General features: G+C 46.0%; 1 protein-coding gene across 1 annotated transcript in view; it reads right to left on the bottom strand.

The window, feature by feature from the left end:
* Nucleotides 1-6,796: 6,796 nt before the first annotated feature.
* agrn (agrin) overlaps nucleotides 6,797-15,598 on the bottom strand; it is a 202,387-nt gene continuing 193,585 nt past the window's right edge. Inside the window, exons 34-37 of the mRNA XM_036533356.1 lie at nucleotides 15,439-15,526; nucleotides 9,171-9,395; nucleotides 8,446-8,549; nucleotides 6,797-7,037 (exon numbers count right to left, since the gene is read on the bottom strand). Coding sequence (XP_036389249.1) covers nucleotides 6,880-7,037; nucleotides 8,446-8,549; nucleotides 9,171-9,395; nucleotides 15,439-15,526 — 575 coding nt within the window. The 3' untranslated portion in view covers nucleotides 6,797-6,879. The remainder of the gene's footprint in view (nucleotides 7,038-8,445; nucleotides 8,550-9,170; nucleotides 9,396-15,438; nucleotides 15,527-15,598) is intronic.

Raw genomic sequence — 15,598 nt, 5'->3', positions numbered from 1 at the left:
AAAGAGTTTGAGCAAATCTGTGGAAGGCATGCAGTAACTTCTTCAGAAGCTGTCAAAATATTCCGGTGCATTAAACCGTGCATATGTTACGAAGAACTGAAGTGACAGCGAATTGTTTGTGTTGACGTTTAGATTCATGGAAAGAATTCTCATATGATTCATACTGTCTGAAAGTTTACTATTCAAATTTGCTTTTGAATCCTTGAAAAAATCAAAGCAGGTACAAACAAACATTCTGTTCCAAAAGGCAGGGCTATGAGGGCCTTGTTAAGAGGGCTCTCCACTGCTAAGCCTGAAAAACAGTAATGTGCAGAACACACTAGGACATCCCATAGTCATTGTTCAGCACAGGGCTGGCTGGGGGTGCTTAGGGGTGCATCTCAGACAGACTTCAGTGCACCCCTAATTATATCCCAACGTCTACATAGTATTTATTATGTTTTTTTAAGATATGATGTTTTGTGCCCCCCTCCCCATAGATTGCAGTTGCACCCCTTTATATTTTCTCCTGGTGTTGAGCCTGGTTCGGCAGTCCACTGAGAGTTACCTAACGTCACCCTCAGGTGTGGAACAGAACTCCTTCAGTTCGGATCACTCAGTGAGAAAGGCAACTCAGAGTATTGGCCTACCACAACGCATTTTGGGTATCACTGAATGTTGCATTTTACATCCATACATCCATACATCCATAACAAATTTGCTTTAAAATTTGGGTCCGTACACGCAGTTGCTTCCAGGCTATGAGCAACAGTGTAAAATTAATTTCCATCGATCGATTGGCATCATACACATGAAATTGGTGGTTTTGCATACTTTTGCATGCTTCATCGTGATGAGCGAACTCATCGTGTTTTTTTTCCCCTCTTCCGTCACATGATGCTGCCTTTTATTATTTTTTTTAAATCACCACCCCTCATCACAAGTACTCTCCATCCCTCTCTCTGAGAGAGCCCCAAACCAGTGTAAATTATCAACATCATTATTTATTTATTCACTCTTTTTCAGATTGACCATTGTGAAACATTACTGCATACTGGATGAAGAACAAGATCAGCTGGAACACAGGCATAGAGCAGGCAGGAACAGAGTGATTAATTATCCTGCAAATGCAAGCGCTGGCCATTAATTCTCTGAGCTGCAAAAGGGTCATTACTTGGCTGGCTCTAAATTGACCCTCTGGCTCACAGGTTGTTTGCAAGGTCACATTTGGCAAAGAAATTAGTCACCATTGACTGATCAACAGAACTATAGCAGCTTTCATAACGTGAACCAGAGCATATGGTTTCTATGCTCAGAGCCTCAAAGTGTTGCTTTTAACAGCTTGTCCAACTGAATTGTGCTCTTCTGTGTTAGGCCAGGATATAAGCAGGCATTTCGTAATCAATTTTCTGTATACAGTTTTATTTTATTGTTTAAACAAAACTAAAGAAAAAAACATTCTTAAAAATAAAGGCAGAGGAAACAAAGGTTGAAAGGACAACATTTCACAGTGGTTTGCCACCCGTCAGTAATATGACCATCAGACAGAACTCAGCAGCAAATGACCCCTGTGGTGGTGATGAAATGCACAATTGCTCACTGTGGATGACAATGCCTTAATATATACATGCCTTGGAAACCACTGATTTCATTTCTGATCCCCAGAAAGATTACAACAAGCACAGCAAAGCACTGCCTGGACAAATGAGCTCTTGGTGACTACAGAGCACAGGGATATTGTCTCTGCTGGATGAAAGCCCTCTGAAGCAGGACGACTCTGTCTCTCTCTCTCTCTCACACACACACACACAAGCACAGAGAGAGGGAATATGGGTCTGATCTGCAGTCAGTCTCTGGTTTTCATTCATTCTGTTGTATTACTTCAAGGGCAGCCTCCCAGTCAGTCTCTCATAGGCAGAAGTTGTTGGTCCGGTCAATGAGAACCATGTTCTTTCTAGAGCAGGTCATCATAGTGATTTTGCTCCTGTTCTGGGAGCAAACAGGTCATAGTTTTATGGGAAAACCAATGTTTTGTTTCCAAAATATAGGCATGCTTTACACCACTATAAAATTATGTGTGTGAGTTATCTGAGAGTACTGTTTATAGATGTAGGGCAATTGCAAGAAGGAGGGATTTGTTTTAATACACATTTTTGGTAATGATTGTGGGCATACCAGGGAATGCGTATAGACACGCATCTGTTTTCTTATCCTGAGAAAACCCACCGGCGTGAAAGCAATTTCGGCGTGGCAGCTGCAAATGCGCGCATGAAGACAGCGCGCGTATGCGCTCGAGCTTCACCGCAACCATTCCACGGGTGCATTGACGTCACTGGACTCAGCGGAGGTTAATCTGCCGGGGGGGTGGGGTTATGCAATTGTCTGAAACGAGGGGGGTTGCGCCATGGAATTATTGCACCGGCCGGGTTGACTTTTGCCAGATTGAGCTCTATGAAAGAATGCAATGTCAGATATACACAGGCCTATGCTATCGCTTACTGGGTACCTTAGAAGTGACATTTGTCATGTTAAGGTGAAGACATTATTTCTTTTATGCAGTTTTTAATAAGCAAAACCTAAGACACTTGTTACATTACATGACAAACTCAGACATCTTGGTCAATATTTGAATGACTAGAGAAAACAGCAACAAGTACCCTCCAATTACTTAATGCCTTGTCTATTTAGCATTTATTTAATTTGTTTCATTTATTTAATTTATCATTTATCCACTTTCCTCCACCCCATGATCTAGAGTTTGATTGTACCTTCCATCGGACTTTAACAATATGCTATGCTGTTTTGGCTGCGCTTTATACATATACACACACATATACATATGTCATTAAGACCACCAAAGCCATGTATTTGATATCCATCAATGCCAGTAAGGAAATCTAGAATGTCATTCATTACTTGGAAGAAAATCTGTTTTCAGATTTTTGATTTTGTAAATCAATTTTTGAATGGATTTACAGCATGGATGTGAGAAACTGCTGGTCCTCGACAGACATGTGAAGCATCACCCACAGACATGGCCAACTGGCAGTGTCCTTTCTCAAGGCAAGGACAGCAAAGCAGGCATTGCGTAGGCCAGCCATGTGACATCACTGCTCAGGGTCTTAAAAGTTCCCCCGTCCGATCACCATAAAGCTGGAGGTGCACACACCCGATGGTCAGACAAGGTGTTCCGATGCTATCGTCAGTCAGGGACTGTCGACAAGCTCTCACAAACAGGTGATGCTGATTCTGCGTTTAGCTGTCAACGACAGCCTTCAACGGTGGTCAACCACAGACTGAATGTGGAATACACCATGGTGACTACAGGTGATTATCGGCCACTAAGCATTTTTTGACAGACTGTTGGGTCTCTGTATCTCCATCTCCAAGACTGAACATGAAGAACTGGTGAGTTTCTGACACTACCACAGAATTGAGTCCTCACTCGATGAGCAAAGGCACAGTCATGCTGGTGGGAGAGGACAGGCAGAGTGAAAAAGGATGGAAATTCACAAAGCACAGCCTCCTCTTAGCCAGCAGTGGGTAATTCTGCTTTTATTTTCCAGCCATATACACTGTGATAAATGGATTTTTGCTTCCGGTGTCACATGTGACAAAAACTCCTGATGAAAACTCAGCTCAGAACGACCGGCTGTCCGGGCCTCGCTCTAAAAAAAAAAAAGAGTGCCATTGTTGCATAATTCATAAATCCACCTCAGCCTTTCCAATGATTTATTCCACAACGCATTTAAAAATAACAAATCATGTTAAAATATGTTTGCCGCCGGGTCACTCAGGAATCTCATTTTTTGGACCCGATCCCACATGCTCAGGCGGGTATCAGACAGGCAAAAAAAAAGCAGAGATTTTTCCTCCTGTCCCTCCGCAATGCACAAACACCTCTCAGGTCTTGTGTTTGTATCTGTCACCTTGCCTGGGTGGCAGCAGACTGGGACATTAGATGTTGTGTTTTAATAGGTAGGAAAAGTGGTGCAGTGTATACCTCCTGCTTATAATAACCAGAATGACTGAGATGCGGTGGTATTAACATGACTGCGCTGTACATTGGAGCCGCAGAACAAAACGAGCCGAGAGGCTGAAGTTCTTTACACTTTATTTCATGGTGGTTGGAACACAAGACACAAGTAATAAAGTTAGCAATGGTAATGTCATGCCACTCTTAGTCTGTGCAATGTCCCTCAGATATACCTCAATCAGAATTAGTTTACATATATTTATATAAAGGCCAGACTGGGGATTCGCATGGGAACACAGATAGGGAACAGAAATAAGGGTGGCGGTCTGTATTTCTCTAGAGTTGTAAACTGGCGGACCTTCTGAGCTTCTGAGTTATTACTAACATAAATATTACCATCATGTATTATTTTACATAACGTGGGGATGAGACCAATACACCAGCTAAAGTAAGAGCACAGAAAAGTACGGACACAACGGTCACCAGTTGTCTGGTGATCTGTAGGATTTAAGGCAATTCTTAGTTTATATATCCAGACATCTGACGTTGTTTTTTTTTTCCCTCCTCTGTCTGGTCCTTTAATTGGAACCCGAGTGATTTGCTATCTGATCCGAAAAGCCTTCAAGCGCACAGGAATTCCATTTTATACACAGCTACTGCAGTTACGTTAAAACAACAACGTGTAAAAATAATTAAATTAGGTTTTGCTACGTTTTCCGTGCCTGCAGTGTTGGTTTTAACAGCATACAGTACGTGTACACAGTACAGCGCAGGCTTTACTCTGCTCCTCATAGCTGATGCAGAACTGAACGGTTCCTTGGCTATGATTAGACTGGCAAATTAGAACCCTTTCCGTGCTGACACTCAAAATATAGATACATAAATATGTTTTTTTTATCCCTCCCCCCCCCTTGACAGAGACACAGGAACATTTAGGTAAGCTTAGTGTAATCTCCAGGACAAGTTAGACTTGGTTCCAGTGTATAATACTAAAAAAAGACCTCCACATTACACATTGCTAATTTACATTTCAGACAGCAAGGCTGTACAAAACGGTCTCTCACACATCTTTCTAAAGGGGAAAATACAAATTAAAAATATATTTCATAATAAAACATTAATACCCTTTTACAGGATTATTGATATTATGGTACGCACAAGCATGTTTTTGATATTTTTCTTTTTACTGTTTACATATTTTTTTTGCAAAATCAATTTCAATGCGTATTTCAGTCATAATGCACGCTTTGGACCAGCAGAACACATAATTTCATTGCATTTGTATTCATACAGGTTATAAAATCATCATCTCCACAATACAAACCCATGCATTACTTTTATTTGATGTCACCAGTATTTGTTTTACTATTTTTTTTTTTACTGCTGTTTTTCGGGCCAAGGTTAGAAGATGCAAGGGTCTAGCTGTTACACAGTTTCACTTTTCCCCAGAGGAGGAACTGGAAAAATATTTCAAAATTTCATTAAAAGCAAAAGTAAACACAACAGATTCCATGGGTGATTCTGAACGATGCTGCGATTGTGAACTTTCCAACATTCTCAGTACTTCACTGTAGTCTCTGTTTGCCCTTTCCGAAGTTCAACCCTGATGTCCTGCTCTCTTCCCCTCACTTCAGTCCTCTTCAGCCTGTGCTACAGTGCCTCCTGGTGGTATGACAGTGTAACAACTTTTGGCACAATTTTGAAAAAATAAGTACAAGGAAAGAATACCAGCAATAAAAAGGACAAAAATAATTTGTCTTTCTCAGATGTGGTGTCAGATATGCAGATGAAAGACAATAAACCCCATAATGATTTCAATTACACAGTGTTTCCATTGAAATGTATGCTGCCAGAACAGCTGACAGTTTGTCAGGAACAAGACCATGAAATAATGACACAAAGAAATGAAAGCAGGACAAAATTAACATGAAATTTAAGAGTAGCATGCAACAAGTGGTCATTATCATATTTTCTGTAATATATGTTGCACAATACATAAATGGCAAGATTCCCAAAGCAAACTGTACTTAACATATTCACAGTTTCAGGTATTTCTTTTTTTAAAACTATCTATTAATTAATTACATTTTATTTGTAAAATGATGAAAAAAGATGAATGCATTTAAATATTCTGATATGCAACACAATTAACCGTGATTTATATCTGGAATGCTTGCCATTTTGGCTTTTAGGGTCTACGATGGCCTGGGATTCAAAACACGCATAAAAATATATACTGTATTTATAGACATCTAAAAGGTAAAACAGCATTGATGGGGGGTGGGGGTGGGACTCGGGGGGTGGGGAAGCTGGCGGTGTACCAAACAGAGGCAGCCATCCCAAGAGAGTCATTCTTCTGCCACGACCCAAGGACCTCAGTCCTTTCCTCGGAAAAACACGAATCACAGGAAATGCTTCTAGGCTAACGATGTGACACTTCCTTGCTGTGACGTTGCAGTCTCGAGATCATTTGTTCTGCGGTGAGAGATCTCAGAGTGGAGCTCGCAGAAGCCGACGGTCTCCTGTCTCTTCTCTTCTGCTGTACCAGTTCACAGTGGAGCATGTGGAGGCCGTGTTCACAAAAGCAGAGAGGGGGGGTTATGGCACCGAGAGAAGGCAGCGCGGGGGAGACGCCCGCACCAGTGTCTTTTGCCACTATTCAAGTAATGAGCATGTTTTTTCTTTTTTCTGCTTTAAAACAACAACGAAAAAATATACATATATCTTTTTTTTTGTTTCATGACACCATGTACATATGTTTGGAGGATTATGGAGGGAAGAAAAAAATATATAAAACAAAACAAAACAAAAAAAAAAATAAAAATAAAAACATGTATTTTCCAATATAAAAGCAATGAAAAGTATACAAAAATAGAAAATAATTACAGCAGTAGACACGGCATTGGCGGGGAGGTGGCGCCAGGCTATTTGGCGGAACAGTGTAGTATTTTGGGATTGTTTAAGGCGTCCTCCACCAGGTGCAGCTCCACGCCGTCCACAGTCACGTCCTTCACACAGCCCACGAAGCCCGTGCTGTAGGCCTTGGGCAGCCTGCGGGCCACCGATGACTCCTCCAGGCCACCTGGGGGCGACAGAGAGTGGAGAGAGTGGCTTTGAAATGGGTCGACTGGGATCCTTGCAGATGCACGCACACTCGCCCACCCGCACACACGCACGCACAGGTTGAGGCAGACGAAGCCAGATAAGTCGCAGGTACACAGGTGCTCAGTCGCAGGTACACGCTCAGAGAAGGGAGGCAGATCAGTATGTAGCCAGACGGCAGACAATTAAACCGTTAAAAGTGCACAAAGCAGGCTGGCTGAGGCTGTGGGGCGGGATGGCGGTATTAGGAGGTGAAGAGAGCGAGCTGTTCGTTTCACGATCAGATGAACAGATCAAACGCTGCTCTAACACACCTGGCTCTGGGGAGAAACTCTGACACACGGAGTGTGAAGGCTCTTCCCCCTCTTCCCAGGGGATCCCCGTCCTTTGATATTTCAACACAATCTCATTCCCACTCTTAGTATGCATGTATGCAGGCTGAGAGGTTTTTTTTCTTTCTCTGAAATTCAACCTGCTGCACTAACAGCTACAATCTCTCTCTCTTACCCTCTCTCGCTGACACTCTCTCTCTCTTTCTGTGTTTCTCTCTTCCTGCCTCTCTTTCCCTGAAACTCCGTTTCTCTCTCTCTCTCTCTCCATGTCTCTCTCTCCTCTCTTTCTCTCTCTCTCCCTCTCTCCCTGACTCTCCTCCCCCCTCCTCCCTCTCCTCTCTCTCTCTATTTCTTTTCATCCCCTTTCCCCTTTAATGGGATTGTGTGTCTGGGAATCAGGGATCATCAGGGCTCATTTCGCACGGGTTACAGCAGAATAAGTAAATAAATAATGAGCAGTGAAAGAGGGGATTTAAAGAAGTGCCTCTCGATGTGAGTGCTCCCTGCGGATAATACACCCTATCTGCGGGCAGTCCTCTGCACCTGCTCCGATTCGGCAGCCCCCCGGAGTCGCCTGTCCCCCACACGGTCCGACAGAATCCTCCTGCCACCTCGCATTCACACACATCCCAAATTCCACCAGGTCACACCGTGGAAATTTATTTTTTTCTACTTCTAATCAATGCCACTTCATTAAGCCCCACTTATCACCCCGTACCTTTTTTTCAAAAGCCGCCGAAAAAGTGACTCAAAAGTCAAGTCGGAGAGATAACGGTCAGATAACGTGTTTCTGAAAGCCTGCGCTGGCCCGTTTTAATTAACTGCCGACTTTAATTGCGTCTGAGGCAGAATCAAAGCTATCTCTGAACTCTTTTTTTTGTTCGTTTTTTTTTAGAAAGTTTCACTCAATGGTATGGTACGAGCATACCCCTTCAGCGCTCAGCAGGGTCAGACAGGAATGCGTGACTCCTCTCGAACCCGCGAATCAGGGGCAGGCGATCAGATGTGCCGGCGGAGGAGGCGTGAGGGGAAAGGGGTAAGGTGGGCAGAACTTACCGAGCCACAGCGCCCCATCTGTGTCCAGCTGGGTGGCAGCCAGCGGGGACGACCCGGTGACAGCCGCCTCGTTCCCCACCTGCAGGGAGCCGTCCCTCAGCGCCCTGACGAGGAGGAGGCAGAGGAGGAGGAAGACAGTCTTAATCAGAGAACGACAGTTAGCTGGAGCCCCTAACTATGAACGCACGCTTACTGTGGTGACTGAAATAAAGGTGTTACTTCACTTATTGCTTATCATTACCTTAGCTTATCGTTACTTTATCCATTAGTAAATTTTTAACATTACATTATATATTATTGGCCAAGGCTACAGCAGCAGTGTCCCGAGGAATCAAACCTGCAACCTTTCGGTTACGAGCCATGCTCCTTAACACTGCTGCCCTGTGGTGTTCACATTTAACAGACACTCTTATCCAGACCGACTTACATACATATAGGTTACAATTTCATCCATTTATACAGCTGGATATTTACTGAGGCAATTTTAGGTTAAGTACTTTGCCCAAGGGTACAGCAGCAGTGCCCCAGCGGGGAATCGAACCAGCAACCTTTCAGTTCTTACTACTACACCTACACCACTGCCTACATTTAACATTTGTGCAGGATAGGAGTGAGTTTTGAATGCTATGGATCGGCTGAGGTAAATCAGACCCTTAACAAAGCTAACTGGCAGCAGAATACAGTGTGGTTTCCAGGACACAACGCCAGCCCGCTGCCCACCGTACCTGCTGGCCTTGATGCGGACCCAGCGGTTGGTGTTGACTCGCACGGTGGACTGCAGCACCACAGGCTTGGAGCCCAGGTCGTAGGTCATCTGCACACGGCCGTCCACCACGGCCAGGGCGATGTAGTCAGAGCGCTCCACGCCCTTGCCGCTCCAGAGGATCAGGCCGTGGGTGGCCTCCGTCTTGATGCTCAGCTCGAACTTGTTCACCAGCAGGGCCTTCTCGCTGTGGCCGGGCAGGGAGGGGGAGGGGGTGGGGGGGATAAAGAGAGAGCAGCGTTAGCATCGCTGGGGCAAGGCTCTCCAGCGCAACCCTGGTCCTGCAGAGACCCCTCATTCCTGCTATGTACGAGCTCGCCGTTAGCTCACACATGCTATGTCTGAGGACAGGGCACATTGAGGAACTCCAGAGAGCAGTTTGGTTCCCTCAAACACAATTGCTGAGGTTTCTAGGTCAGCCATAGCTGATGACAGGGAAAGAGTGGGTGGTTCTGGGGCTCTGAAGGAGCTGGGCTGGAGACCCTCAAAGTGGCCCCGGGTGGAGGAACAGGGATGCTGGCACTCTCTTTCCTACTGCTGGCTAACGTTAGCGGTGTAGTAGCCTCCCTCTTCCTGCTCTGCCTCCCAGGACCTGTTCCGCTTCCACTCTTCCTGTACCATGGCAGAGACGGCTGCGGATATTAGCTGCCGTCTGCGCTGCCGTTTGATCTTGGTCCCCTGTCTCCCCGAGCTGCGAGGGAACTGCGGAGGGGTGGGACTGCGTGGCGTCCGCTGGGGAGCGGGACGATGGGGCTGCAGCTGTCTGAGCGGGGGATGGGGAGCGGGGGGAGTGGGGAGCGGGGGGAGTGGGGATCAGGGAGGAGGGAGGATCAGGGAGTGGGGACCATGGAGGGAGGGGAGAGAGAGGAGGGGGGGATCAGGAAGAGGGGACAGTGGATCAGAGAAAGAGGACGGGGGAGAGGGAGGCTGGAAAGGGGAGCAGGGATTGGGGAAGAAGGAGGATTGGGGAGCGGGTAACAGGGTGGCGGGAGAGGGGAGGGGGGAGGAGGGAGTGGGTTGATGGTGCCACAGCTGTCTGAGTGAGGAACAGGGAATAAGGGGAGGGGACTGGAGAGCAGAAAGCTTCCAGGCTCACGGTGTGGGGCAGAGGATCACACACTTAGGTCAGGGGGGAGGTGCACATCTGCACCTCTCTGCATACGTGTGGGAACACAGCGAGACACCTCAAGGGCTGAGGGGAGCAGCTATTTTTAACGAATCTTTCCTTTGTACTTCCCACCTTCCCTCTGGAGACGGACACCAAGCAAAACATGTGCTGGTGCTTGCATGGGCGCAGGTGTGTGTGTACACACGTGTGTATGCATGCGAGTGTGTGTGTGTGTGTGTGTGTGTGTGTGTGAGGGAGAGTTTACTGCTTTAGAGAACACTGAGCACACATTTTTTGCAAGATCTGAGAACACGGGGGAAAGACACGAACACAGCACAGACACACACAGAACACACAGCACAAGACACTTGGGGAGGGGGAGAAGACACAACACAGAGTTAGCACTGCAAACAGAGAGGATTGTGGGAGTTACAGCAAGCACGGGAACAGAAGCACAGAAACAGAATGCGGATGCCACCTCCGCACATGGTTTTTCACGGGACCAGACAGGACACTGGAGAGCTAAATCTAAACCCTTCCCCGGGTCAGGGATGTCGAGTAAAATCACTACCTACACACAAAAAAATTGATAGGGATCGATCCACTGCTGCTCAAAGTAAATTATTCAACTGTCCTTAGGGTGAAAACCTGCAGTTCTGTTCAGGTAAGGGCCAGCAGCGGAGCTTGCCCCAGAAGTATTTAACCTGACAGAGAGGAAAGAGTCCAAAGTCAAACACTGTGCGTCTCATCCAATCCGGCGAGCTAGCAGCCTCTCCCCCTGTTCCCCTGCATTGTGCTGGTGGCTTAAACAGAAACACTCCCCGGCCCGCCATCGCTGTGCCTCCCGCTGAAAGAGGAGTGACTCCGCCACAGCACGCATGGGAGCGACTTTGACCTGACTCCCCACGCTAACAACAGAACTTCAGACGCATTAGCGTTCCATCCCACAGTACTACGCTAAACGGCAGAATTCTAAATGATTATGAGGTCACACCGGATGCCCACGTCTTTTGAAGGACGCACAATGCATGCAGACTGGACCCTTTCCACGGGCTATCCCTTCCAGGCACAGGGGGCCACGGCTTCTTAGGGGCGGCGTGTCTTGGCCCAGCCCATCCTGTCAGTCAGATCTGAGAGTGTTTTTTTTTTTTGTTTTTCTTTCCTTTTTCACCCTCAGTTTAGAATTGCCAGTTGTTTGATAGGCAACATCCTCTATACCAAGGAGTGTTGGATTGAAAGCAATCATTCCGTGTGCTCGTTGTCTTGCAGGAGGGCAAATGCCGCATGGAGGATAGGATGAACTGAGGAACTCACAGGCACTTCATGAGTTGCTACTGAGTGGTGCAATAGGGTTACCCTAGGCAACGTAACCCCATTCAACTCTGACAGACCAAAGCCAACTATGTCCTGTCACTGCAGACTCCTTGTCATTGAGACAGCCCAGATATGACCTTGGGAGGTGTGGGCTGTCGGGCTGAGCCTGCACCCAGAATGAAAGACTTAACTGACTGAGCCATCTGGGAGCCTCCTTCAGGGTTTTTCCTTTTTTAATAAGTAACCTCTTTCAAGTTTTTACATCCTTTCATAGCTCTGTGTACATTTTCATGCACACCAGACCTAGACACCAGCAATATTTGCAATCAGTGATCAAAAACGGCTGCTGTTCTTTACACAAGCCAAGGTGAGAGCTCCCTCGGTTAAAGGTTAGCGAGTGAGTGCTTTGATACATCAAAGTTCCTCCCCTGAGTGGGATTTGCTGATGTGGACAGAAGTTCTGACTTATTTGAGTTACACTCTCTGTGCCTCAAGGTGAAACTGCTGCAAAAGTCTGTTTGATCGCTTACACATTCAGAACCTGTAGGTGGCACCATGCTGTAGGGGCTCGGACACTGAGACTGGAGCAGACCAAAACGGAAAGAATGGTTCTAATCACCTCTACATTACTGGAGGTTTGATTGTTAGGAATGATGCAATAAGACAGTGTGCCTCTTCTGGGCTCGAACCTGCAGCCCCCATGGGGCCGTGGCCCCCCGTGCTTTGAGTGTAGGGAGAGGGCGGGGGCAGCATGCCGTTGGTGGGCATCGTTCGGGGACTCACCTCTCCTCTGACGGGTTCTCCAGCGACTCGGGACTTAGGGAGCAGGGGAGAGAGTGAAGGGCATGCGATAAGGCTCTGGGAGCGGAAAGAGGGCAGGTGCCCCCCCCTCTGCTGGGGGCTGCAAGGGAGCTCCCGCACCCGAAACCCCACTGCCCTAAAACTAACTGCTCTACAACTACACCGGGGGGGTCCTGAGGTCACGCAATGAGGTCGTCGGGAGACAAACACAGGGCTTCTATGGAGGGCAGCTAATATCAGAGGCCAGACCCTTACTCACAGGTAACTGAAGTGTGTCCAGGGTGACAGTAGGCCTGAGTGAGTGTGTCTGTGCATGCCAAAACTGAATGTTGAGTTGAGTGTGTGTGTGTGTGTGTGTGTGTGTGTGTGTGTGTGTGTGTGTGTATGTGTGTGTTCACACATGCAGGGGAGTGTCTTAGTGGGTTGCTATTGTGTTAAAAAGAAAAAGGCACTGGACCATCAACTATCAGATTCTGTCATTTTGAAAGAGAGATAAAAGGGAGAAATTCAATTACAGCCAAAACACGGTAAAATATCCTACAACTAAAGACAGAAAATGCATGAAATTGGTCCTGCTCAGAATGGGACAGGAGTGTATCGATCTGTGGCTACAGGACGGAGCTCGGGGAATGAAGACAGATTTGGCCCGCATTAAACGGTACGAGAAATATTATTCCGGGGTGAGTAGACACAGCCCCACCGTGTTAATGTCTTCTGAGGAATTCATTAACTTTAAGGGCCCAGTTCAAAACCAAATCATGCTGAACTGATGGCGCTCTTACAGAAGGGCTGGTCAGCTTTCTTAGCCGAGATTAATTTTAATCCTGTTTTTCATTTATACAGGATGTGGCGTCTATTAAACCCGGGGCAGCCCTCGAACGGATCACACTGGCCTTGCGCCTAAGTGTTATTGATGTCTACTGCTACGCGCTGGACTCTGGACTTTCAGGACGTTTTAATTTGATGCTTTTTTCTAATTGTAATAACACAAAGCCTTGATTAATGTGCCATTTCCCTTCTCTGCCCTGGGCTCAATTACTACAAGTTATGGTCAGAGATTTGGGATAGTGACATGGCTTTAGTATGGATGGGTAACTTCTAAGGGATCTATCTGTGCTGCACGATTCAAAGCAAACTGAGCAGTCTGCATTGTTGGGTATTTAAGAAGTTACTTACCAAGCTAATTTGCCTGAGGAGAAAAACATTTCCTCCGCTTCACAACTGGTGAAGACATCCTATTTTTTTGCACAAGGTTATAAACTGTTTAAAGGATTAGGGACTTCTGAGGCTTAACAATTACAGTCTATGCATTTCCCTAATCAGAAAATAAAAGGTATTTATGATGCAGCGGAAGCATTCCACAGCCCTCCACAGATAAAAGGCTGTTCTTCAAGTGAGGAAAGGTGCAAAACAGGGAGAAGGTGGTACAGGAACCGGGCCTCATTCATACTAACATGGCTGTTAATAACATCCAGTGCAGGATGCATGGTCAAACAGGTGTCCTGAGAAAATCCAGTCTGGACCATTGCATGCAGAGGAAAGTGTTTGAAGTATTTTCTACATTGTGGAACACAATGCTCAAACATCATGCGGGCCATGCATTCCAGGTAGTGTGCGTTTCAAATGAGATCATACAGAAACACTGGTCAGCAGTGATTTTAGAAATACACGAAAACTCCCTATTCTTCAAATAATCTTCTAATAATCTAACCATAACAATTGGATGAATTTAATGGAAGTTGTGATTGGTAAAATCAAATGATACCCTTATTTTAATAGAAACTGGTTAGTTATGTGGACATATTTGTATTCTGTGTTAGTTAAAATCAAATAAATTCTAAAAAAAAATACCCAGAATTCTTCAGGTTTACTTACTCTGGGATCTCATTGGTCAGTTGGCTTGTGAGCAGGGAAGAGACGACAGGAACACTCATATAAGACAGACAGGAGACAAACGGAGAGACAGAGAGACAGACAGACAAAAGGTGCAGGTTTCTGACAGGGGAAAGCTCCATATACAGACAACGGCACAGAGACAGACATTAGATCAAGACAGAAGGGAGTACAGAACTGTCTGAGTGTGAGTGACCCCTGTGTGTACAAGCACTCATGATAAAAAAGAAAGTTTTCAAATGTTTTTTAAACCCAGTCAGTCAATTTGCAGATAAACCTATTTATTGCAAACTGACTGTGTGGAAATTCCACTGCACAAAATGCCAAATTCAGCTGAAAAATGCACGGGCGGATTTGGCACTGTGTGACCTGAATTCAGAGATGTTTTACAGCATGTTGCCGTGACACTGTCTATGTTCCAGAGAGCAATTAAGGGCGTTGCCCCTGACACCAGCATGCAGCGTGCCAGTCATTTTAGGCCCAACTCGCACATTTCACTCATATAACCTACCGGCACAAGCAATCAATACCAGACAGAAAGCTCAGGGATTTGTGTATCCGCGGGAGACCGAATGTAACACAGTGTCTCTCAGTGTTTAATCAAAGACTGACTTTTTATTTCGACAATGGCATTTCCTTCAACCCTCTGCGGATCGCCAACAGAGGTGCAGGCTTCACCGGAGTAAATGACTTCTTCAGGAAAAAAAAACATAAAAGCAATTAAGATGAGAGAGATCGGATAAATGGAGGAGTGAAAAAAAAAACAGAATGTGTCTAAATGGAGGCTCCGTGGAGAGCTGCTGCTGATCTCAGATCAGTGCGCCGCGGTGCAGTAAGCCGACAGCCCAGGTCGGCACTTGTGTTGGAGAGGCGGCCCTAATTAGCGAGACTCAGCCTCGAACGGACAGACAGCGCGGTGCGAAATTGTGAGGGATCTGGACAAGCTATTAGCTTAAAGAGGAGAGGCAAACTTAAGCTAAAATGGGATTAGAAAAATCAACCTTGTCATTGGGCCTTTTAGAGTATGAATGAAGATCGGTTTAGAGAGAGGCTATTCATATTAAGCTAATTGCCGGCTTTAGAGAGAACTGAACGCCCTAGTGGCCCCTTTTACCTCTTGGTGACAGCGTTGTGATATTCGATGAACGTCCGGCCGTCGAAGGCAATGGACTCCGTCTCCCCCGCAGACTTCTCAATGATGGCTGGGTGGAGGGAAAGGAAGGAGCTTTAATTGATCAGTAAATCAGTCACTATGACTCCATCAAAGTAAAAGG

The sequence above is a fragment of the Megalops cyprinoides genome, chromosome 7, assembly GCF_013368585.1.
Source record: "Megalops cyprinoides isolate fMegCyp1 chromosome 7, fMegCyp1.pri, whole genome shotgun sequence".
NCBI classification, from domain to species: Eukaryota; Metazoa; Chordata; class Actinopteri; order Elopiformes; family Megalopidae; genus Megalops; species Megalops cyprinoides.
Note: the sequence above shows the minus strand (reverse complement) of the source record. Positions and strands in the feature narration are given on the sequence as shown.